This window comes from Budorcas taxicolor, chromosome 2 (assembly GCF_023091745.1).
Source record: "Budorcas taxicolor isolate Tak-1 chromosome 2, Takin1.1, whole genome shotgun sequence".
NCBI lineage: Eukaryota > Metazoa > Chordata > Mammalia > Artiodactyla > Bovidae > Budorcas > Budorcas taxicolor.
The window spans coordinates 69,324,592-69,351,782 of NC_068911.1; the positions used below are offsets into that span (position 1 = coordinate 69,324,592).

At 35.8% G+C, this 27,191-nt stretch overlaps 1 protein-coding gene across 1 annotated transcript; it reads right to left on the reverse strand.

Moving 5' to 3' along the window:
* Window positions 1-1,752: 1,752 nt before the first annotated feature.
* On the reverse strand, window positions 1,753-26,486 carry DCAF17 (DDB1 and CUL4 associated factor 17). Its single transcript, XM_052635776.1, has 14 exons — window positions 26,361-26,486; window positions 25,555-25,658; window positions 22,818-22,908; window positions 20,134-20,270; window positions 19,306-19,384; window positions 17,981-18,070; window positions 16,456-16,560; window positions 16,044-16,149; window positions 10,569-10,711; window positions 6,833-6,942; window positions 4,164-4,254; window positions 3,383-3,466; window positions 2,680-2,835; window positions 1,753-1,920 (listed from the first exon to the last, which is right to left on the reverse strand). Exons 1-14 carry the CDS (start codon window positions 26,484-26,486, stop codon window positions 1,753-1,755), a joined length of 1,590 nt encoding a protein of 529 aa, XP_052491736.1.
* Window positions 26,487-27,191: the final 705 nt, after the last annotated feature.

Consider the following 27,191-nt stretch of genomic DNA (forward strand, 5'->3'; position numbering starts at 1 on the left):
TTAGATATAGCTCATGTTTTAGTTGGAAGTTTGGGGCAAAATTCTAGCACATTATAACTATCCAACTTCTTTGTAATCACAACTATACCTCCAAAATACTCTGAAAGCTTGAAATATTAAACAGTACTACTATGTATGCTATTGAGAATGGATTTTTCAACTAGTAGATATAAAATGATCAGAATTTAATAGATGAAGATAGTTTTATTATCTTGCTCATGAGGTAATCACTTCTACTTTCCCAAATGATTATACATAGGAGCAGATTCGGCAAGATTTATTTTTGGCCAACATATAAATACTTACCCCTATTCTAAAATGTTGGCAATCTTCCTTTCTATTGCACAAATGACAGTTTTAAGTTTGCTCCCTTTATTGCTTTTAAATTTATGGACTCTTTTACTAATATCTTGACTTTGTGAATAGCTAACACCTTTCTCTCATCAGCCCTGTTGAGCACAGTAAGCTTAAAATTTATCTGCAAACTTCAAGGGCAGGGCAGAATTCACATTATTCTTAACATACCAAGCCAAAACTGAAGAACTGGATAATTTTAATATAAATCATCCAAGCTAAAATCCCATATTTTAACTTTACATTTGAATCAGCAATGATTTTTACTGCTGTTTTCTCCCCTTCTATTTTTACCACTTTTTTTTTTTTGAGTCTGAATCAGAGAATGTGCTAAACATGTGGCTTGCAGGCAACCGGATTTCTCTAGTAGGAAGCACAAAGAAACATTTTCTCCCTTTACTTGGGTTGCTTTTATTTAACATTCTTAAGAATGATTATCTGAGTTCAAGAATCATATTTCCATCGGTTCTAACAAAGAAGAAAAAAAATACTCATTCCACAATTAAGATAGAACCAAAAGCTTTTTCTAGCTGTCAGTCAGTCTCCAAACTAATAAAAACTCCTGGGACTTTATCTATTCTTCCCACAGGGAGCAGAGCTGGTATAACCTAGGATACCTTCATCTTACCGCTTTGGTGTAAAAATATTGTCTAAGCAGAACTGGCAGATTCACCAAATAAATAAAATAGTGAAATGAGTACAATATTTTTAGATGTATTAACAGCTAAACAGGCTATGTATGAGAAAAAAAATCACTTAAAGCTTGCTTGAACTCTTTTAGATTAGTCTAACAGAAACACAAAAAAACCAATGGGAACATCAAAGAGAAAAAAACCATGGAAAAGTCAACTTCTGCTGCTATATATAATATCAAACACGTATACATATATATATATTTTAAAAACCATGATGACACAGTTTTTTTTTCCAAGTATGCTTTCATATTACAGATCTCATCTTCCATCCTTCAAGTCTGGTTGACAGGATATAGGATCTCCTTCTGTATGTTTTGTATCCTTCTGTCTCTTCCTCCTAGTTTCACCAGTCAAAATTCCATGCCATCCTTTAATAACCATGCTAAACACCCCCTATTCAATGACCTCCAAATAATCAGAATTAACTTTCCTTCTCTGACCTTTAGTATTTTATATTTGCATCACCACCCACCTAAAAAAATGCAAAATGCCAGGCTTCTTGGGATGTTATTGTAAAAACCTTTATATAAAGTGAAGTCCTCACCACCTTGTATGGCCAGAGTTTAAAAAAGAAGTCACGATCGTCAGAAGTCAACACAAGACCTTTTCTGGAAAACACTGGAGAATATACTATGCAGATGATAAAAAAGAGGACTGGACATGGCTCCTGGGGTGTTTGGCTAGAAGTCTCCTAAGTTACATCTCAAAATCTAAAATTATTGTGATATGTTTTACTCCTTTTGTCTGTGGTTTCCTCTTCTTCCCCAGGGTCACATACCATCTGGTAAACATAGCAGCTGAAGACCCTGCTGGGCTTCTGCTCTATGTGTAGTACCAAGTCTCTGTCAAAGTAGACTTCATGGCTGTACGTCTGCAATGAAAACACAGGCAAATAGGATTTCCTCTTCACATAACCATGTTCAATACTGTTTCACTAAGATGTCACAGCATCTTTAGGGATGCTCAACTATATACTTGAAGGCAAAATAGTTGCCAGAAATAGTTTACTTTTCATTATTTGTGGATATGCAGATGACTTACGAGAAAAGCATTACACAAAATATTAAGAATGAAGAGTCCTGGACTTAGATGTCTGAACACCCAGATTCTATTGCCAACATTGCTACTATTTCACTTGTGACCGTGGGCAAGTTGCTAAATCTTTCACATTCTCCACTGATAAAACAATGATTGGATAAAGTGACATCTGTTCCTTACAACTTTTATATTCCATATTACTCAGGAGAGACAAATGCTTCCAAGAGTGCTTGAAAACTCTACATGATTAGAAGTCTCTATTAAGTAACTGTGAGGATTCAATACAGAAAACAGAATTTTTATTTTTCAAAACATTACCAAACTTGTAAAATGGGAGGAAATCAGACTGTGGTCAGATAATATGTCTCAGGAGAAAACATGAAGCTTTAAGACCACTGGTAAGCAGGCATCCTCTACTTTCTAGGGGAGAAAGGCTAAAGAACTCATTCTGTCATGTGTGTAGGAAAATCTCTTTCACATGGTCATTGGTAGAGATAAACCTGGACTGATATGAACACAGTGACATCTGTTCCAATAAAAGTCAGCTATAAGGAAAACTCTCAAAACTTTGTATTCTGTGGACTCTACTCACCACATCCCATGACTCCATGAGTGGAATACTTTTAAGTAAAGTTCCATATTCATTACAGTGGAAATCCAGGTGAGCTTTTCCTTCAGCATCTATTTGAGTAACAGCTACCACAGAAAGCAAATCCAACTCATCTTCATAGTCGACAATTTTGAAAGTCTTACGGAACAGAAGACAAAGTAAAATAAATGAGGGGCAAAATCCAGTTTTGATTATTTCTACAGTTGTGGCTTAACTATTCTAACATTATAAAACTATGTAGAAAGAAAAAGAATGGGTGGGAGCATAGATAGAAATGTTATCTCCAAAGGCTGGGCTGATTTACCACACCCTCACACCTTCTTCCTCTGGGCCATGAACATTGACAAACACATCTAAGTCTAGTAAGTGAAACATAAGGCGAAAGTCACCATCATCAGAATATAACTCAATAATTTTCTCAGAAGAGATTTCCCTAGGAAGTGTGCACATCAACACAACAAAAAAATAAGCTAATAATTGTTTTTTCAAATTATTTTGGTCCTATGAACACTTCTACAAGCAAAATCTCATGAATAATTTCAGTATGAAAGGAGAGGATGATGAGGATGCCCTGGTTCAAACCGCTTGCACAATTCTACTGACTAAGGTTGCATGGAGCTTCCTGACCTCTATCCCAGGGCAAGTTCATGCTAGTTTGGTTTATTATTTCTGGCTAAAGTCATACCTCTTGTTCTGGGTCATCATCCAGAATGGTAAAACTTCTTTTTACCACCCGTCCAGAAGCTGTAACAGTGGGTAGGTTTTCATTCTATCACATGGAGAGAAATAAAAAGCTATGACAAGTACCGTTATATGTAGTTGATGGCAAGACTAAACAAATTTGTTAAAACTAACCAATCCTTCTCCAACATCCATAAGTCTTTCCTCAGTTGAGAAAATTCTGAATCAGGTTCCAGATCCTCCAATTAGTAAAAATACTTAATTACAATAAAATTTCTAAAGAATAAAATACCAAAATAGGCAAAAATAAACACAGAGGTTACAGATTTAGTATGTGGCTTGCCCTTCTGATTTCTGCCTTAGTATAGTATAGCAAATACAAGAGTGGATCTGTTTTTCTCTGCATGATTTTCTTCATGTTCTTAATTTGTATGCTAAAGAAAAAGAATCATTTGGAATTAAAGAATGGTGCGTGATTTTTTAACCCAATTTACCCTAGGTTTGCACAATTAATTAAACCTAAAGGTCAATAACTTATCAAAAAAATTTAAAGAGAAACCCAGAAAGGAAACAGAAATAAGCAAAAGACAAAGTCAATATAATTGACTCTTTTCAAATCTCATAGGTACGTGGGGCTAAGACTGGCTACCCATATAGACAAAATGAACAGACTTTTACAGGACTGTGTTGTTCTTTTCAGCCACACTAAAAGGCAAACACATTTGCACATTATATTCTTCTATAGACAGTGATATACAGAGGATTTTAAAGTACTGCTGACTTACTTTGTTCTTCTCTCTGTTGGCCAAAATGACAAAATCTTCAGAGATCTGATGCTGGGCACTATTATTTTCTACTTCACTTAGCTTTAAAACTCTGAAAAGGTAAAAAGGATTCTAAGAACCTAAGACGTCAACGCAGCATCAAAGTGTCAAAGCTGAACTACTGAAAAGAAACTGAACAAATGAAACTTATACTAACATCCCTGAGTCAGTTCTCTTCTCCTCATTACTCCAAAATATTAATATCTGATTACTTCAGTGTCCAAAACTTTCTTCAAATTCAGAGATTTTGTTAAACAAAAAAACCCACTGGACTTGTGGCAACAGGTGCTACTGAAGCAGCTTGCTGAGGCTTACACTAGCTTCCATGCTGAAAGTCATTCTAAAGAACCTCCTCTCTGCATCCTGCAGTAAGTCTTCAATGTTTCAGCATTAACAGTGGCATTATAGTAGATACTTACATTTTTATTTCTGAAGACAGAATTAGTTATCAATGAACAACACTAAACGTTAAATATAATATAGACTGCATTAGCAACTTAGTCTAAGTTTTCATGATAGAGTAATATTTTAAAACTGCAAATGACTTAATACTTTTTTTGTCTTAGCATTATATTTAAAGATTTGGGTTTTCTGAGTGTAAATGGCCTCACAGATCAAGCTTGTTAAGCAAGTGAAAATAAAATAATTTTCTCACCACCCACACAAATCTTTTCACAGCATTAACAAGCATCAAAAGCACAATGTCCTCAAATCTTAAGAGTCTCAAGTGCAAGTGAAGAGAGAGCAGGGAGGAGCAGCCCCTGTGGCCAAGGAGAGCTGAAGGCCTTCAAGTTTTGCTGGAGACAAAGAAATCAGATTATATTTAAACCCCTTAATTAGTTATCTTAATTAGTGCCGATATTTAAGAGTGCTTATCTTTTAAAACCTGGCAAAAGGACAACACTCTGTGAAACTTATTTTCTTAAACTCAATATAAAAGATGGGTGGTAACAAACAGGAAGAGTGAGATTTACTGAAGCTGAACTATACTTTTTATGACATTCTGTTAAAAGTTAGTAATCTTTTTTTCATTAAGTTCCTTCATCCTCCTATAAACTGATCTAGAGTAGACTAATTATCATGAAGCATACAAAATAAAGAATGCAGACGTTGCCCTTCTTATTCAATAGATACTCATCGAGCACTTACTCTGCACGAAGACCTGTGCTCCTTGCCAGGGTTACAGGTGTCAGCAAGACAGACCCTTTCCCTGTTACGGAGTTCATGATTCCAAAGCAAGATGTTTAAACAGAGAGCCAAACAAATAATTAGTTTAAATTTCTATCAGTACTACAGAAGAAGATTGCATAGTGGACACAGTGAAAATATGATGGGGAGCTAATCTAATGAAGGGTACCAGGGAAGGACTCTTTGAAAAAGGGACATTTAAAGGGCCATAAAGGATGAACAGAAATTAGGCAGATGAGGGAAACAGACTCCAAGCGGAGTACACAGGCCCTCAGCTTTCTGAAAAGGCAGCATGACTGAAGTAAACTGAGTGGGAGGAATCTTTTAGATTGGCTCACTGTGTTGGTCTTTTATCTTAAGTGCAACAGGAAGCCATAAAAAGGTTAAAGCAGAATTAACATGGTTACGTTTCCGTGTTTGTTAATGTTTCTAAAAAATCACTCGCGCTGCTAAGAAGAAAACAGACATAGACAGTAAAAAGTAGACTCTTGGAGTCTGGTAAAAAGGCTATTACTATAGTCTAGGCTAGCGATGACAGTGGTCTAGCCAAGATGTGACAGTGGCCAAGGGTAGAAAGAGGCAGATTTAAGACATGTCAGCAAAATAAATCTTAGTAGCAAAATAAACTGGATTGATGGGATATCTGGGGTGTGTGTGTGTGTGAGAGAGAGAGTATACAGGCAAATGCAACTGAGTGTTTAAGAACATGGAAACTGATGAAAACCAAGAAGGTAAGAAAGTGTTAAGAATGAGTCCGGACTTATGACATAAGCTCAGATGAGAGGTTTAGGCAAACATAAAAATTTTTTGGAGTTTTGGTGTATACATGATCTTCGAAGCCAAGGGAATAAACAGAAGAATCAAGTAGAAAGGGAACAAGAAAGAGGGGAAAGAGGGTCTAATCCTGAGGACATCTAACAATCAAAGTCTGGGTTAGAAGAGGAAGAACATGAAAGGATATTAAGAAAGATCAGAGAGGGAGGAAAATACTCAGGAGCACTGTGGTGTCAGGAAAGCTAAATGAAGAGTGTTTTGATTACATGAAAGATGTGGGTAAACTAAATAAAATAAGGTTTACTTCAAACAACCTGCTACTTCTCCAGCAGTAAGACTGTCTTTTAGAACAAAGATAAATCATCTCTCATTAATCTTGGAGAAATGAATTAAGACCTGATGTGAAAGAACCAATCTGTGATCTCCTTTCCTTCATATGTCATCCCTTATCCATCAAAGAACTTACCCAAATATAGTATTTATAGACATTAAGGGTAAGGTTGAAAGTATAAAGTAACATTTTCTAGATGCCATTCTCTGAGGAAGCACCCTACAAGCAGCTAATAATTTCCATGGTTGGCTCAGTAGTTAGCTGGCAAAAATAAAGTTGCCAATAAATACTACCATAAGCTATTTTTAACTTTAAAGTAACTAAGGAAAATACTCACTTGACCTGATTTGGGCCAACATGTATTATTCTGCCAGAAGCATCAGGGTGGAAGTAGATCCAATCAGATTCTAAAGAACAACATTCCATTTCTTGGATCCCATTTTTTGCCTGAAGTTGGGACAAAATATTGAAAATAAAAATTAAAGGAAAATAAAATAATTTTCAAAACCAGTATCAGTGATAGTCAGTAAGTTAAAGGTATGGGAAGAGAAAATATGAACCAGCTGAACTGGGATGTATATTAGGGATAAATTAGGATACTCAAGCTTGAGAAATCCACAACATTTAAATACAGAAATTTCACAGATGTACCATGCACCGTGCCTCACAAATAATAACTTAAGTTACCATATCTCAAGCATCTAATATGTGTCTGGCACTGGATTACATGTTTTCTACTCATTATTTCTTTTGATCTCAGCAATTCTTAAAGCATATATTGCTATCCTCATCGTATGCATGAGGAAACTGACGCACAAAGAGGAAAAATCATCTGCATAATGTTCTGTACCTACTATTAATAAACAGCAGATTAGCCTTCAAGGTACATGGATTTTCCCTTATTTAACTGTCATAATTATGTACTTGCAGTCTCCCACAACTTCTTTCTCCCTTTCCTATCCTCAACAAATTGTCAATCAGAAGAGTAGACAGCACAAAAAATAAACATGCAATGAAACAGGTCGGACAGTCTCCCTGCGTAAGTCGGATATTAAACTAATGCTAAGGAAATGGTCTAACACTACCTAGCATTTAAGTTAAGTAGAGAGATTTGTTTCATACTAGTATATTTAAACATTAAAATAAAGAAAGAGATACTGCCATATGGATCACATATGTAACAAATGTTTTACATTACACACAGGAGCACTGGGGACTAATACCATCATGGATACATTAACTTTACTGGCTTTATCCGAGTCATTTAATTTCTCCAATGTGAAATGAAATGACACCTTCTTCTTTATTAGATACTCAAAGTTTCTGACATATAAAAGTATTAATTCCACAGCATATACTGACAGGACACTCTGTTCAAGGTATGACACTAGGTGTTAATACCTGACACGCACTAAACATAATCTTGGTTATCTAGAAGCTCATATTCAAGAAGGGAGACAGAAACAGAGTAAGGCCGTGGAGAAAATAAAGTAGTCAAGCCATACACAGGATATTATCAAGCATCCAACCCAGGTAAGCAGAATTTCAGGAGCTTGAACTCTGCCTTAACATGAGAAAGTGGCTTGAAAGAAAAGATAGCACAATCAAAAGCACAGATATGTTTGTCCATAGAGCATGCATGTGCAAAAATGTGAGTAGCAGACGAAATTAAATTGAGAAGCAGAGTGTCCAGTCCTGAGACTGCAGAGGCAGGCAGGGGCTACATCGCAAGTACTTTGTATGCCATGTTTTTTAATAATTGGAATTTAGCACATTTTATGTATCAAATTAGCACAGGTATTTTAATTTTTCAAGAACCTAATGATTTCTAAGAGAAATGGTGGCATGATTGTATTTTACATATAAGAACATCAATGAAATTAAACATCGTGGTTGCAACCACTAACTTCCCTAATGGTCCAGTGGTTAAGACTCTGTGCTTCCACTGCAGGGGGTGTAAGTTTGATCTCTGGTTGTGGAACTAAGATCTTGCCTGTGTTACGCAGCATAGCCAAAAAAAAAAAAAAGGTTAATGTGTCCATTTTGGCATTATCTCCAAATGCTCCTTCATGTAACATAAAACTTAAAACACACACATAAACATGTACACATAACTCATATCTTTCTTTAGGAGACTATTCTCTTTATTATAATATCTAAACACAACATGCGAAAGAAACATCTCTTTTTGTGTTAAATACTAGGCAGCATTATTATCAGCTTCTGGAGTTATTATTTGCTCGAATGCTAGTTTAAGGCTCACTTTAATAGAAAGTTACAGGTCATTTTCTGAATTCTTCAGTTCCCCTGCATGTATGTTTTTGGGTTACCAACTTTTCTGACTGACAGGCGCAGAAGTAATGCACATACGCATCATTAAGGTAATGTCACTGCAACGAGGTTGTCCAGCAAAGTACTGAAAACTCCCGTGGATTCAGCAATTATTTATGAATATGCTAAAATACAGATATGACTAAATGCTACAATTAGTAATTATGCAAACAGAGTACTAGATAGCCATCCTTGATGTAGATATTGAAGGCCATTTTATACACACAAATAAAAGAATATATTATCAGTTCTTATTTAGGAAGAATATGAACTATGCAGGGTTTCACTGGATAGAAATTTCAATATGACAGAGTCCTTGGTGGCTGAAGGATGTCCACTGCTGGGATATGAATAACCAAACCACAAACTTGTGGTAAACAGTCCCCAGAATTCACTGGAAAAGAGGATGTCACTGGGCTAGGCCAAAGAGGAGGTGCCACACGTGACAGGTTGATGAGAAAACCGAAGGGAAGAATGCTTCTGCAAAAAAAAAAAAATCCAAAGATACTATACACAATGTTTCCTCGTGGCCATGATCTAAAGGGAAATGGATAAACAGACCCAAGACTGTGCAAATCTTTAGGGTGGTGAAAGGTGACCGGTGACTCTCAAAGCCACTGGGTCCAATAGAGACTGACTGAGAAAGATTCTGGAAGAGAAGGGTGTGGAATAAGCTGAGTCTGTCTCACAAGAAGTTAATTTGATGTATCAAGATGTTCCAGAACTAAAGTAAATCAACAATATAAAACAAGGATATAAAAAAAAAATAAATAAAGCAAGGATATATAAACAACAGTATAAACCCCCCTCCCCTGTGCACTCCCTCTTCTGCACTCATCTCAACCACTGTACTGAATGGACTGCATTTTACTTAATCTACCTATCTGCTCTGTTTTGAACTTGTGAGAAGGGACTGTCTCCAGCCAAGTCTGGCATATAGTAGGTCCTCAGTAATGTTTACTAAATGATAAATCAATGCCTAAATCATTTCTAAAAAGAAAATAAAGAAAATTAATTCAAAGGGTAAAAATTTCTATTGTCTTGCTATATACCCTTTCTTCCTATTCTGCCATATATAACTTTAAAATATCCTTGAAAACTTGTTTCAATGCTTATACTGTGACCAACAAAATACTATCTAATTCTGCTCTGAAAAACCAAGAGCAACAAACTGTGAAGAAGCAGAACCAACAACATATTCCACCAGTAATTTCAGGGGCAGCCTGAACACATTCCACCAATGATTTCCACTATGGAGCTTCTGAGACGCTTTACATGAGGTCAAGGAGATGGTAAGAAGAAAAACTAATACATCTTTGGTGCCCTAAGAATTTTCAAATGTTAATAATATTTTAAATTCTGGGTAGTACATACAAGTATTTGCTATATTCTTTGTGTTCTCCTGTACTTTCCACTGTTTACAAATTACTGATACAGATTGAAAAGTAATTCCTGGGAACGTGGACCAATTAGAGAAAGTGAAAAGTGAAGTCACTCAGTAGTGTCCAACTCTTTGCGACCCCGTAGACTGTAGCCTATAGGCTTCTCCATCCATGGGATTTTCCAGGCAAGAGTACTGGAGTGGGTTGCCATTTCCTTCTCCAGGGGATCTTCCTGACCCAGGGATTGAACTGGGGTCTCCTGCATTGCAGGCAGATGCTTTACCCTCTGAGCCATGAGAAGCAGAGCATAAAGAATTTCTGATATTAATTTACTACTAAAGCCTGACCACCATGATTTACCAAGGAATTGTCCTTTAGGGCACAAATATGGAAAACTCCTTTCTGTTTCTTCTTATTAGGTGTAATGATGTAGTGCCAAGGATGGCCTCCAATCTGAAAAGCATTCTCCAGCGAGGACACCTCAAAGAGCAGTGGTGGTGTATCTGCAGAGATGGGCAAAAGGAATTTATTAGCTTCTTTGTTCTGGTAGCTTTGGAACATTCATTAACTGAATTCAACCTTTCTTTGCATGTATCATCTATTAATTTCTACCAATGAGAAATGGCTATGTTCAAGGAAATAAAATACAATCTGGAAAGAGGCTTACTGATAAGAAAAGGCAAGTAGCAAACAGCTGCTAGGTTTTAAGTCAACTTTCTAGACATCCATTTTCAGGATATGTGTGACATGCAACTGGAGGGCAATAAAGTGGGCCGAAGGTGCCTATGATGGCAAAAAAATGACAAGGTACACCTAATAAAAGCAGTTGCCATTTAATAAGTACCTCAGTTAGATACTATTTCCAACTCTCATAAAAATCCAACCAGGTATTAGGTTTAATAATTCCTTCAAACGTGAGGAAGAGATCTTTCATATTCTAGACTAACAGGTTATATTTAGCAAACTTTACAAGAGAAGTTGCTTAAGTTGCTTAAGTTTATGCAGTAGAAGTGATATTAGTCATAGTGAAAGTAACCACTTAGGACGGGTCTTGTTACAGTGGAAGTTTTATCAAAGGAGAGCCACTACTACTAGTATTAGACAAGTTAATTTTAAGGGAATTTAGATATCTCTTGTCAGCAACTGTCTTTTGGAGGTTGACACCACAAAAGGACTATCTGTTAGTGCTTCCTAGTCCTCTTCTTTGATGATACTTAATTTTATACGGAGTGTAACAGACTTACTTTTGGAGACAAACATAAACAGAAGGTGCTGCTGCTTCTGAAGACTAGAATTCTTTGGGGAGAGCCCTTATGAGGATACCGCTTGGCCTGTCTGGGAAGGGGTCTAATCTGAGTCCTTTGTTTCTAACTTCAGAGTCTAATCTTTGGTTTATGAGGCCACCACCATCTGTAAAGGGACTTGTCTTAGGGAGAGCATTCACTACAGAGTCACATGTTACACATAGAAGTGTGTGCCTGGTTAGGCCTCTGCATAAGGGCGACTTACTACTTAAAGCTACACAAAGGAGAAAAACAAATAATGAAATGTGAGTTCACAAACTGAAGTCTTCAGGAGAAAGAACAGACAGATACAAATAAATCAAGTACATTTAAAATACCCTTGAAGAAACCTTTCAAGGAAAGGGTGATATTCTTAATATATAAAGAGTTTTTTTTTAAGCAATAAGAAAAATATTGACACCCAAATAGATGAATGGGCAAAATACATCAGTCAGTAAATTATGAAAGATATATAAACATCATATGTGATAACATGGTGGCTACCAAATGATGGTGGATGAGGAAAAGAATTATCAAGAGAAAAAAGTATAATGAGAGTTTGAATTGGGGGTTAAAAATTTAAGTAGGGAAGTTGTAGAGAATATAAAATAGGAACTCATAATGAAAAAAAATTAATGCAAAAAGATGTATTTAAGAAGAAATACGTTTCCTAGAAGTTGCTAAAAATGGCCCCAAAGTAGCATCAGGACTTGGCTCACTACGACTCTGGTGTGTCACCGTTAGCCCCAGGATCCCAAATTTTGGTCTCTAATTCTATTCTCAATTGAAAGGGCTAGGAGTTTGCAAAGAATGGCTGATTTCACACCCTGCGATGAGGAAATCTCAGTATTATTAATATTACAGGAATGTTCTCGTACTTTTTCATAAGCACAGAAAATTTTAAAAACCTAAATGTCCACAGTAAACTGGCTAAATAAATTTACAATTTATGCATATGAAAGTGAAAGTTACTCAGTCGTGTCCGACTCTTTGTGATCCCATGGACTATTCAGCCTAAAGAATTCTCTAGGCCAGAAGACTGGAGTGGGTAGCTTCGCCCTTCTCCAGGGGATCTTCCCAACCCAGGGATCGAACCCAGGTCTCGCACATTGCAGGCAGATTCTTTACCAGCTGAGCCACAAGGGAAAGTTACACATATAATGGTACATAAATTAAGTTCTTAAAACCTCGAGGAGCTTAATTAGCACGTGCACACATATAGAGAGGACTACTCTTTGGCAAAGATAATACGACAACTGCATTCAAAAAGTATCAGAAAAAAATATAATGAAAACTAAGTTTTCCTTCCATGTGATTCCCTCAAAAGTAACTATCATTTATCATTTTTCTGTGTGTCCTTCCAGATACTTCAAGCAATCCTCAAAGCATGTGCTCACATCTATATTTTTAACATATGCATATGAATACAACACAAATGAGGCTTTTTATACACATAGTTTTGCACTCCTTTTTTCACTTACTAATAAATATTGGAAACTTCTCTATAAAGGAGCAAAAATAATTCCTATTTCTTTTTAATAATTAAGTTTATGACATAGCCAAACAATGAAAGAATACCAATGTCACCTATCAATACATATATTGTTTCCAATCTTTTGTTGTTAGAAAAATGTTATAATTATATGTTTGTCATTTTGTACACATGTGAATATATCTAGGATAAATTTATAAAAATGGAATTGCTCAAGGAATACATGCATTAAAGTTTTTGAAACATATTGACAAATTGTCCTCCACAAGGGATTCCAACAATAAACAACAGTGTCTCTTCTATACTTTTACCAATGCTGTTACCTAACTTTTTGATATTTGAGAATCTAAATAGAAGTATCTCATGGTAGTGTTAACTTGCACTTCTCTTATCAGTGACATTGGGCTTTGTCCTTTCCTAATTAAAAGTCACTTATATTCCTCTTCTTCTGCACAATATCCTTTGCTCATTTTGTTGTTGTTGCTACGTTGTCATTTTTTCTTATTGGCCTGCAGAACTCATATATAATGAGGCAATTACCCCTTTATAATGTATGTTGCAAATATGTCCCCTATTTGTTGTTTGAATTTTGGTTGGTTTGTGTGTGTGCTTTTATTTACTTTTGTTTCTGCTTTTACCATGAAGCACTTTTTATGTAGCCAAATTTAGCAATCTCTTCTTTAATGGCCCTGTGGTTGTGTCAGAAAGGTCTTCTCAACTCTGCGATAAAAGGATTCTCTCAGTTTTCTCACAGAACTTTAAAATCTTTGATCCACCTATTGTTTCTTTAGATGTAAAGAGACAAGACTCCAACTTTATTTTTTTCACAAGACCATCTATTAAATAATCCAAACAGAAATTATTATTTGTAATATATTGACATTTAAAAGTGGATTAGGCTACAGATAACTATATGCAAGGAATCTAAAAAATTATATGGTGAGTGAAAGATGCCAGACAAAATTACATATCATATGCTTCCATTTATACAAAACTCTAGAAATCTAGAGTGAAAGAAAGTACATTCACTGGTTGCTGAAGGCTGGGGATGGAAGGAAATTGACTGGAAAGGGCACTGGGGAACATTTTGGAGTGATTAAAATATTCTAAATCTTGATTGTGGGAGTGGTTTCATGGATATAAATATCTGGCAAAACTCAAATTGTACAGTTTAAATGGCTGCATTTAAGTACATGTAAATTACACTTCAAAAGAGTTGATTTTTGAAAAAGCAAGTTACGAAACAGCGTTCACAGTATGATACTCTTTTGGTTTTAGGCATATATACATTATAAGATTACCCAAAAAACACAGAGGTGATAGCAGCTAATGCCATGCAGGATGACTGTGTTTTAAACTTTTCTCTATTTTATCATTGTTTCCCAATTCTTCTATAATGAAAATGAACTCCTTTGTCTTAAAAAAGTTACTTAAAGTTAAAATAAGTATTATTTTGTACAGGTTTTAATGATCCTGAAAAACAAATCTAGAGAAATAAACTGGATTTCAGTCAACATAGTCTGAAAAAAATAACACAGTTTCCAATAATATAATACATTACTCTTCTAAGCTAAATGTCTAACAATTACTGTATTGTTTTACAATGGCACGATTTCATAGATCATATTTTCAAATGTTATTGTTTTAAAGCTGATAAAAATGAGGCCCATAGAGGTTAAGTAATTGCTCACTACCATACCACCAATTAGTAGTGGAATTTCATTCTCATAGGAGCAGACCAAGATTGTGATCCCAAATCCAGTCTTCTCTCTGTAAACAGGGACCAAAATCACAGCACAGAGGCTCCATGAGCTTTCTTTATTACCCCGTTTTTGTTTTACTTGCTTATTATCTGCCTTTCAAAGAGAACAATGCTACCATTTAGGGAAACTCTCTTCAAAATAATACATATTAGTTATCACTGGAGTCTGTAGTTTTCAAATTCTTAACAGATTCCTGCCTTCTGTATTAGGAAATGGCAATCCACTCTAGTATTCTTGCCTGGGACATCCCATGGACAAAGGAGCCTGGTGGGCTGCAGCCCATGGGTCACAAGAGAGTCAGACATGACCGAGTGACTGAGCACACACAGAAGGTGCTGCTAAGGCTGCTTTTACAAAACTGCCTAATTCAGCTCGCCCAAGACGCCTAAGAATTTGAGTAATTTTTTAAAATTTTATTTTGAGCTTCTTGGATAATTGGCTATACTGAACTCTCTCAGTCCTCACACTTTGTTATTTACTAATAAAAAGAACATTTCCTTTCTCACAATTAAGTCTTTCATTTGTTTCTTGATCTGTTGATGATGTAATATTATATAATAATAGAAAAAAATTGTATTTTGACTCATATTAGAAAAACCCTTGGAGTTTTACCTAAATACGTTTATTGGTTAGAAGTAAATGTCTGCAACATGATAAAAAATACTTTTTAATGAACTAAGAATAAAGATAAACAAACATTAGGATAACAAAATATATTTTCTTTTTAAATTTACTCATGATTTTTATATCTATCTGTATTAAGATAGATGCAGATTGTATTGATGAGATGAACTCTGGTCAGTTATGGTTTATCTGACATACTTTGCTCAATTTTGTAGCAGTTTTCTTTTCAACAAACTGCTGAATTTGATAAGCTAATTAAACATAGAACATTTTTATTATACTTATAAAATTGTATATAATTTTCTTTTTTGTGCCTTATTGATCTTTAAGTTGGATAAATTTCACTGAATTGCAAAACTTGAAGTTCTAAAGGAGCTAAGGTATTATCATTTGTTGCAACTTATTATTCTGTAGATAAGGAAATCAAGACCAGAAAGGTAAAATCACTTGCCAAAGGTTACAGATCTCTGGCCAAGCAAGGCCCAGCATCCCCAGGCCTTTATTTCAATGAATAACAGATTTCTGTGAACACTTATGCAAAAGCAAGGAATACTCTGCATAGGAGCAAAACGAATTGAATTTAGGAAAAAAACATTTGGATGATTACAATTAATCACTATCAATACAACCACTTAATTTTTAAGGTGAAAAAAGTACTATATTGTAGCCATACCTGTGATTTTAATATTACAAGGAATGCCAAAGGGAGCCTCTCCTACAGTTCCAGTAGTCCCACCCCATCTGCATGCACACCCTAAGTCAAGTTTCTGTTGCATGAACTAAAAACAAAACAAAACAAAAATGGTGGCTTTAGCACCTACTTATTTGCTGTCTGGAGAGAGAAAAAAAAAATTCAAATTCACATGTATATGACAGAGGAAATGTCTTTAGTTATTTAAGGGCCTTTCTATTTCTCTTCCCACCCCTCTTTTAAAGGTTACTTTGCCTTTCTGCATTTGTACAGTTTTGTAGAGCTGAAATCTATACCAGAGCCTTATGTTAAAAATATCTCCTTAAAAAAAAAATATATACCTCCATTCAAATCTCAAGTTAATCTGAATATGGCAAATTTGAATTTTCTCTACCTGCTTGGTGATGGCTTGGAAGCTATAAAGTCTGACCAGTCCTGAGCTGTACATCACAATCAGTATTCCATGAGACAAGGTGGCATCTGTGACGTTCCCGAAAATCTGAGGGGAAAGGTAGACATCACCTGAGAAAAGACCAGAAGGCCAGTCCTCTGAGTTTTCACCGTGGTATGTGTATCTGTTTAATATTCAGTTTACCACTACAACACTGCTGCCTAACATTCCAACTTCATTATAATTTAGGGACTTGCAGCTAAGGTATTATTAGGGGTGAGTGCTAACCTCCAGGGTCTGAAACTGAAGTCCTAATGGGAATTTAATATATATCCTTCAACACGATGCAGCAGCTTTCATTTATTCCAGTTTTTTCAAAATCTTGTAATAACAAATCCCTTGCCTTATGGACACAGGTGTAAACTGAGCCCATTTAATTCTACCATGCAATATTTGCATGGCTGAATAAATACCAGGACCTATTCTTTATAAAATATTATTTATATAGGGACCTTTTTCAGCTAGTGGTGAAAAGATCTGATCTAAGAAAGTAATTCTAATAAAAAACAGCCAACTCAAGAATTTTATCGTTACCTTGTTCTTTAAACATCTAATACTATTTGATTTTTTAGTCATATAAAAACCAAACATGTTAAAGACCAAATATACACAGAAACATTTAACCTAGCTGATCTCAAGTAAGGCTTTGGCTCCTTGTTCCCTGTCTCTGTTCTGTGCACTGGATCCTGTTGTGATGCTCCACAGAGCTCTGATAAAGAACTTGATTTTGTGCCTCTGTTAATATTTAACAAAAGCCAACCAACATAGGCAAATATTCATAGCAAGGAAAGAACAAGTAGAAATTAAGTGAAAATCTGTTTCTGTTTCCACTCAAGATAAATCACTTAGGAAAGGTTTATTACCCCAGCAAAGAGCTTAAAGTACATTCTGAACCTGGCCCCCGGGTAGTCTTATTACGCATGGTAAGTGAAAGATGTACTTTAGTTTCAAATAACCACAATCAAAATCAAATCCCTCAGATGATTATCTTGATGTAAGAATAAATAGAAACAATCTATAACTCCATTCCTGTTGTAGACTGTAATAAGTGTACAAAATTACTTAATCCACAAGCACAAAGAGAACAATTACATTCATAAGTTGTGTTTTTTGTCATCTCTTAAAAGGATAATTATGGTTGGCTTTGTTTTTGACTAGCCCATGACTTTCTATTCCCTGATCCTTGTTCCCCACTTTCTAAAGAGGGATTTGTGTAATTCAAATGTATTTTCAAATAATGAATGCTAAAATAAAGTAGCCACTCTATTTTAAAATGTGGTTTAATCTCTGGAGTCAAATATAAGTTCAAATTCCAGTTTCTCCATTTACTCCCTTTAGGATTTTGGCAGCTGCTTTTAACTTCCTAATTAAAAACTTTACCAAATACTTAATCAACAATTAAACAATAATATTACATCTTAATGTCAAAAAAATTAATATTATAATTACATGAGAAATGAGTTCTTACCTTTTTGTTGATCTCCAGAACCCCTATGAGTGCAAAAGGCAGCACATGGAACACTGCAAGGTACAGCAAAACAGGCTGCTGAATGCCTGCCTGAAAGGAAAGACTAACATCACAGACAGCTCTCAGGAATATATTCAAACCACTATTTTCCTAGTGGTTACCAGTGGGTAAAGGGGACAGGCAAGGGATAATACAAGAATTAGGGCATTAAGAGGTACAAACTACTACGTATAAAACAAGCTACAAGGATATACTGTACAACACAGGGAATAACCCAGTATTTTATAATAACTATAGGTGGAGTATGGGCTTCCCAGGTGGCGCTAGGGTAAAGACTCTGCCTGCCAATGCAGGGGACAGAAGAGACGCGGATTCAATCCCTACGTGGGGAAGTGCCCCTGCAGGAGGACATGGCAACCCACCCCAGTATTCTCGCCAGGAGAATCCCATAGACAGAGGCCCCTGCGGGGCTAAACAATCTATGGGATCACAAACAATCGGACACAACTGAGTGTCTGGGCACATAAATGGAGTATAACCTTGAAAAATCATGCATCATTGTATTGTACACCTATAATGTACACAATACTGTGAACAACTATACTTCTATGAACATTTTTTATAAAATACTTTTAATTAAAAAATAAAAGCACTCTATTTTCATCAATTGAAAACCATCCTCTATCAAACTGTAAAGCTACTTAAACAGGAAAGCCTACATGTTCAAAATATGTCCACTAAACCTTTAGCCCTTCAGACACAACAAAATACACACACACAAAAATCTATTAAAGCAATCATAACAGTAAGCATTTCTTAACAGCACAATATACCTTGTAAAAAACATACTTTATATAATACATAACAAAATGTATGTATGTACTAGGTAATAGATGTTATAATATAAATTAATATATTGGATTATAATATAACACAATTTAATTTATATTGTAAATTGGAATTCTCATCATCAAGAGCCTAATCAAAAGACACAGCATTATCATGGTATATCATTTAACACTACACTAACATGGCTAAATCAAATAGAAAAAATATCAACAGTTAAAACGTGAGTGATTTATCTGCTTGAAGAAGGTAGCTTCTTTACTTTGAAAAATAAGGTTTAGTGAGTATTTTTCTGCTATGGAATGGAAAGTAATCTGTTGTACTTCCCCAGAGAGGCTTGAAGAGAATATTTTAAATTGGTGGTAAATAATTTTGATACCATGCTTCAGAAATCAAAGATCATTAGTTCTCTCATAACGAATTTTCAGACAAGTTTCTCTGGAAACAAATTATTTTACTGAATTTTTAAAGATGCCTACCTGCCGGGCCAATGTTGAACCTTTGTTCTGAGCTGACTTGACAGCAATGACTTCTTGTGGAGTGTCCCAGCTCAAGTATCTTTTAAAAGAATAAAGAGAAGTTTACTCATTTGGGTCAGTTTCCTTATACTTCAAATCAAAATATAATAGATATTTTATAAGTGAACAGTTTTTCAGTTACTTAAATTATAAAAGTAATTAATTAAAAAAAAAACGAATTCCCTGAAGATTCTCATATGCATTTATTACTATTTATATATATATATATATATATATAATATTAATTCTTCTGGAGTCTCAGTGAATAAAAATTGTGTTCGACCTGTCAATATTCAAAACTTAGAAAACCAAAAATCATTTCTGATGTAAAACAGAAATTACAAAAAACATTAAAAATGTTACACTCACATTTGGCATGCTTATATTCATTCTAAAAATTTACATCTAATTTATAAAACTGTGAGTTTATAAGTAACAGTTCTTAGATTATACTAGGCAGGTAATTTAACTGCAACAGACTAGCTTTCAGAAAAATCTACCAAAAAAATATATCCCACATAAAAAATACTATTTGTAAAAAGTAAATTTTTTTAAAAAAGGGTATCTGACAACTACTAGAGGTTAGTTACTTATGAGGAATACAAAGGTAAATGACAAAGGGTCTCCATCCTTAGATCTTCAAAAGCAGTCATGAGGAGAGATAAATAGATTTATAAACTGAGATCCACATATACAATAGAAAACTTAAAAAAAAATCTTGAAATATCCTAGACCATAAATCTCAATTTTTCATAATCAAATTTTAAACAATAGAGTCACAGTTAATACCTGAATTTGCAATATGAAGCAAGATATATTTTCTCAAGGACTTTTCCCGTAGTTGCTGATATACGAAGTAGCCAATTATGAGCAGTCAGTGCTATGAGTGAGGACTTATAATCTGATGGATTGGGAAGCATTTCTCCCTTAAAAGAGATAAAACTGAAACTGCTTGATCATGAACAATCTACAGTAATCCATATCCAAAGAAAACAGCTAAACAAATAGTCAAGTAAATTTTTAAAAGAAATATTAATGCAAAAATAAATAAGATGAGGAAAGATTAAAACTGTGAGAAATGATTTTCATTATTAATTTATTAAGTCTGCTTATTCACATAGAGTGCTTAAGCAGTACCTGAAATAATTATTTTTTCATTTAGTCACCAAAATTGTGCCTCTTTTGTGACCCCATGGACCGCTGCCTGACAGGCTCCTCTTTCCATGGGATTTTCCAGTCAAGAATACTGGATGGGTTGCCATTTCCTTCTCCAGAAATAATTATTAATTATTAATAATTAAGTATTCAACAAATGTTAGCCAATCATCATCATAATAACAACAGTAATACAAGTAATACTAATGATGCTGCTATGATAACAATAGAGTTCTTAAAACCAAGTATAACATTAGATAGCATAAGCCATTAAGAGTCATTTTCTAGAACAGAGGTTTCTTTATTCCAAGACTTGTTTTCCGATAGAAGTTAAAATGGGAAAAAAGTAATTTATCCCACTAGTCACTGAGGCTCTCCTCTAACTCCAGATGGAAAGCTAACATCCAGAATCAAAGCAGCCGAAGAAGAACAGAGATGGACCTAGTTTTAAAGATAATCCCTGACTCCAATGAACTACCCTCCAAAAAAGGCACACCTGCCACTGAGGAGCTGCCTTAGGGTGGAAGTCTAAGGCAGGAAGAGAAAGAGAAGCCAAGGGTTCTACTTTGATTTGTAGAATAAAAAGGGAGTTGAAAGATGAAAGTTAAGAATAGAGAAGTTAAAATTAATCTGATGTTGCTTAGGCTGAAAAGTGCATAGAAAAGAATGCAGGCACATTTATTTTACTTACACACCTTAAGACCTGTCACCTCTTTCGAATGTTAGGGTAAGAAACAAGGTCTTTGTGTGTGTTTGTTTCTTGGTTGTGAGTGTGTGTTTAAACTTATTAGCTACTCAAGTCTTACACTAAAATCATAGGCAATGATGTAAATTTTTTTATTATTTGATGTCTTACATAAGTATTATCTCAAGGAATTTTTAAAGTTTTAAAAAATGTATCACCTATATCTTGCCTATTAAAAAAAAAAATTAGGTAGCAAACGTAATAGGTTTGAACTATTTTCCTAAACTAAAAGTTGTATTTCACACAGTCTCAGAAGAGAAGGGTGCTAGTTTAAATTTAGTTTCACAATGAGTATATTAACAACAATACTATATGCTTTGTTGTTTTTCTCAATGGAAAATCTTGGTTCACTTCAAATAAGAAGAGCAAAATGTTCAAAGAGGAGTGAGATTAGGAATTAGGTTACTGGAAACTTTATTTTTGTAAAGATTGCTCTAAATTTTTGTTGCTTCGCATTGATGTCTTTCAAAATTTTTCTCAATTAAGAAATCTGTCATCCTCTTCCCCTCATCGATGAAAGTGGATTAGAAGGCTTTAAATAGTTATTTTTAACTTTCAATAAGGAGTTGGGGAAGAAAATGTAGATTTAAAGCTTCTTATTTTTAAAAAGGAAACTTCGATGAAAAGAGAGTAACTGTCCAGGGAAAACTACAATTTTATGTACAAACAAGTCTTTTTTTTTCCTTTTAAAGAATTTTAATAATAAATGCAAAGCATAGTCTATTAACTTTAAACATTATTTTTGGTCATATATTCTATTTTTCCTAAAAAACTAAACAGCCAGATTGAAAGACTGGATTAACATGCTGCAGTACTCCTTAAATGTTTCTTATAACACTGATACCATGGAAAATTAATAGTTAGAAATATAACTCAAAATAGGAAGTTCTATGATCAAAAGAGTTGGGAAAATGGTTTGACAATAACCATGCACATTAATATTATTATAAGTATTAATAGTACTAAAGGCTCTGTGAAGTAATTCTACAAATAAATTTGTTTCCCAACTCCTCTAGCAAGGACAAGATGTTAATATCTTATGAAAAAAATGTTCTGAAAAATACACACAGGGGCAATATGGATATGATGGAATGAACTTATCTATTATTTTATTTTTCATTTTTATCTTATTATTTCCTAAGAAGATTAATAGAGGAAACCCATAAGAATCCACTTTCAGAGTCATGAAACTAACTGCTGCCCTAAATATTTTATTGTCTCAATATATTAAGTAGAATAATCTCTTAAACACTGAGAGTAACTACAAACTAGCTTATATTGCTTATGAAACCTTTAATCAGTTCATAACATTTTATAGTTTTCAAGATTAAAAAATGGTATTAAAAGTTAAAAGTATATTCATAGTATTAACATATAATTTTTTATGTTATAAGACAGAAGTTACTTCATGAGGAAAAATAAAAATAAAAAATATACTCTCTTTTGCTTCCTTTCAAGGTTTAAGAATCACTATGTTACTTAAACGTTTTATTTCTTTACACAATATATTAACAATAAGCAGTTCTTCTAGACTACAAATGCTTTAGAAACATGCTATAAAAGCAAATCTTACCACTGGGCATTCCCATAATAAAGCATCTTCTATTTTTTCTGATTTGGAACATTTTGGCATTTCATAAAGTTTTCGTGGCTCTGATGCAACACTAGGGGGAAAAAAGATTATTCTTCTTCATAAATAAGATAGTGTTTGCTTGGATTTCAGCGATTTTTTAAATTCAGAGATTTGGAACACCAAAAGTACAACTTGCTGCTTGCTTTTGCTTTCCTCTTTTTAACTAAATGTCAACATTATTTTTTAATCACAAAATTCATAATACACATTCATAGAAAAACATCAACTATGTAATAAATTATAATAGCACAAAACTATCCAATATTAATATTTTGTTTCAGTTATTAATATTTTGGCTCATTTCACTCTACTTTTTCTTTATACACTTATACCCACCTGCAGATCATTTTCCAAAATTAGAGCATATTGAATTTTCTTTACCTTTTAACATTTACTATCAATATCTCTGTTGAATTCCACCTTCATAATCTGTTATTCCAACATTGTGAAATGAAAATTAAAGAGTTTCTTTCAACTAGTAGTAGAAAACTAGTAGATGAAAAAGATAAAAAAGGAAACTTCCCAAACCAGAAAGAAAAAAGAATTAGAAAAAGAAAAACAGAACATCTAAGGATCGTGGGATAATTAGAAAACATGTAATGTACACATAATGAGAATACCAAAAGAAGAAAGAGAACAAAACAAATGTGGGAGGTATCAAACCAATTATATCAATGATCACTTTAAATGTGAATGGTCTAAAATACACCTGTCAGAAGACAAACTGAGAGAGTGAATAAAAAATGGGACTTGAATATATGTTATATACAAGTAACCCACTTTAAATATAAAGACACAGATACATTAAAAGCAAAGGGGTGGAGAAAGATATACCATGCAAATACTAACTTAAAAAAAAAGGCAAGCAAGCTGGAGTAGCCATACTAATATCAGACAAAGTAGACATCCACACTGAAAATTATCAGGGATAAAGAGTAGAATGATATAATGTGAATGCATCTAACAACAGAATGTCAAAATATTGAGACAAAAATGATGGAATACAAAGAGAAACACACAAATTCACTATAATGTTAGAGACTTCAAAACAACCTGTCAGTATCTGACAGATCCAACAGGTCGAGTCAGTGAGACTATAGTTGAACTGACCAGTACTGACAATCAGCTGGCTCAAACTGACATCTTTAGACTACTTCAGCAACAATACATTCTTCTCAAGCCCATGTGAAGAGTTCACCACGACAGACTACACTCTGGGTCATAAAATACTACAATTTAAAAGACTAGAAAAAAATATAAAATATGGTCTCAGACCACAATAGATTTAGGTTAGATACCAATAACAGATAGTGGTAAAATCTCAAAATATTTGGAGCTTAAATGACACATTTCTAATTAACACAGGGGTCTGGCTTAGTGGTAAAGAATCCAACTGCCAATGAAGGAGACGCAGGTTTGATCCCTGGGTAGGGAAGATCCCCTGGAGTAGGAAATGGCAACCCACTCCAGTATTCTTGCATAGTCGGACATGGCTGAGCAGACAGCACAACTGAGGGACTGAGCACGCACAAAGAAAAAAGGATGCAGGGAAAACGGTGCTTAGAGGAAAATGCATGGCATTTAATATATACTTTAGGAAAGGAGAAATGCTTCTGGGCTGGTGAACACATGAAGATTCAGGAAGAGTGACATGCTCAGAGGGCATAGAATTTCTGTGCTCCTTCCCACATACCTTGCCCTGTGCATCTCTTCCATCTGGCTGTTCCTGTGTTATAAAGTTTTATAATAAACTGGTAATCTACTAAGAAGCCAGTCACCAAAAAAAAGTCACACACACACAAAAATCAAGTATTTCGTGATTCAATTTTTTTGAAATGTCCACAATGGGTGAACCTATAGAAACAAAGCAGGCTAGCAGGTGCATAGGGCAGAGGGTGGTGAAGGTATCGTGGCGATAGCTGAGGAGCAGTGTTGAGATAATGAAGATGTTTTAAAGTTAACTGTAGTGATGGTTGCCTATACGAACCATCAATGGTTCATCAAGTCATTTTCACTGAGTATGAATTTCAAGGATGTAAAAACTGAATTGTATGCTTGAAATGGGTGAATTATTAAGCTGTTAAATAAGAAAATAACCCTACTTTTTTAGAGGCGCAAACTTAAGTATGGCATGTTTGGAATATGTTTTAAAATATTTAGCAAAGGTATAAAGGAAAAGGATATGGGGACAGATAAGCAAATGTGGCAAAAATCTTGATCCTTTTTGAGTCTAGGTAATGAATGTATGGGGGCTCACTATACTATTTATATATATACTATATCTACTACATTAGCAAGTCTGAAAATTTTCTTTTAAAACAAAGGCAAGTACTTTCAAACCAAAATACAGAAATTCTTCTCTAAAACAGCATCTAATTAATAGGTACTTGGATTTCCTGACATCTGGTATCCCTTAGGCAGAATAAACTACTACACTCTACTCAGCAATCTGTCAATTTGCCTGCATTATAAATTCTCTTTAAATTGGTATTTACACAGATGAAACCTCAGCCTTTAGGTTTAACAAGATGTTAAATTACATGCATTTTATACCCTACCCTTATTTTGAACCTATTTTTCCATTCTGTTACACTAAGCACTAATGTAGGCATGTGTTTCTACAAAAATTAAAGGTCAACAGTCAAATAAATTACATCAAAAATTGTCACCAAGATACCTGCTGACACAGCACCGATAATTGTTAAAATATATTCTTCCTCTCTCATAGGCTATAGGTGATTTGGAATGAGTTGTCCAAACATTCTTAAATTTAGTACTTTCCTGAAAAACACAAGGAATGTCGGTTTAGGAAATAACTCATAAGTTTCTACTGTGCACCAATCTTAAATTGGATATTTAAATTTAGTTTTCAAAATAACTTCAAGTACGTTCTTAAAAAATAGTATGTTCAATTCTTCCTCACTCTGCCCTCACATTTCGGCTTAAGTGCGGTAATTAATTTTTAGAAAAATTGTTTGCAAGATATAAGAAAGTTAAAACTAAAAGCATGTGCTGCTGCTAAGTCGCTTCAGTCGTATCCGAATCTGTAAGACCCCACAGACGGCAGCCCACCAGGCTCCTCCGTCCCTGGGATTCTCCAGGCAAGAATACTGGAGTGGGTTGCCATTTCCTTCTCCAACGCATGCATGCATGCTAAGTCGCTTCAGTCGGGTCCGACTCTGTGAGACCCCATAGACAGCAGCCCACCAGGCTCCTCTGTCCACAGGACTCTCCAGGCAAGAACACTGGAGTGGGTTGCCATTTCCTTCTCCATAAAGCATGTGACGGTTCTGCTAATGGCTATTTACTAATCCCACAGTTTCAAGGCCGGGATCATCGGCCTGCCCATCACTTGCGATCTTCTTAAAAGGGAATTATACTGCGTAAAAACTGCAGCCCAGCAGTAAACCTGACCCTCCCCTACGCCCCCCACCCCCGTCGCCCCGCTGCCCTTCGTTCCCCTCCCGGCCGGCAGGCGGTCACCTGGCACACCAGCGCCCGCAAGATGCCCAGGTTCGTCCTCTGCACCATGCCCGCGTCGCGCGAGAAAAAGCCCAGCGCCCGGCGACTGAGCCGGCCGCACACGTTGGGCTTCTGGCTTGGGCCCATGGAGGCGCGGGCCCGGCGCAGCGGAAGAGGGGCGCGCCCCTTACTCCCGCGCCGGGAAGCGGCCACTTTCTCCGAACCTCCTGGCCCCAACTCCTCGAGGAGCCCAGAAAAACTGACACCGGGAGCTGGGCCCGGAAGGGCACAGCTGTGGGGCGAGGGACAACAGAGCCGGCGCCGCCTGAGAGCGGAGATTGGGCAGGAAAAGAAACCCCCTTCCGGGCTGGCTGGGCAAACGCTCTCCAGCTCCGGACCCAACTGCAGACACTGCAACGTACTTAACGCGCAGTCTGCCGAAGCCGTTCACTCGCCGGGAAACGTAGTTCCCAGTGTCCGCAGGGGGATCTTGGCTTGTACCCAGAACTACAATCCCCATCAGGCAGCGGGCAACGAGCCCTTGCCTAGGCCCCGCCTCCAACCCGCCTCGGCCCCGCCTCCAACCCGCCGCAGCCCCGCCTTACCCCGCCTCCGCTGGCCTGGCGGAGGCTGCGCCGTGGGGTTGGCGTGGCTTTCCGGCTCTGTTCGCGACGCCAGGGGAGGATTGTGGGGGCGCTGTGCTGCCGCCTCTTGGTCTCTGTTCCGTGTTCGTTCCGTGCACTCAGGGGTCCGTCCCTTGCCGCCCCTGTGCCCCCACGCTTGTCAGTCCCCGACTTTCGCTCTGGGAGCCCTGGCTGGGTGCCGAGAGGGGGGGCTGTGTCGGGTGCGACC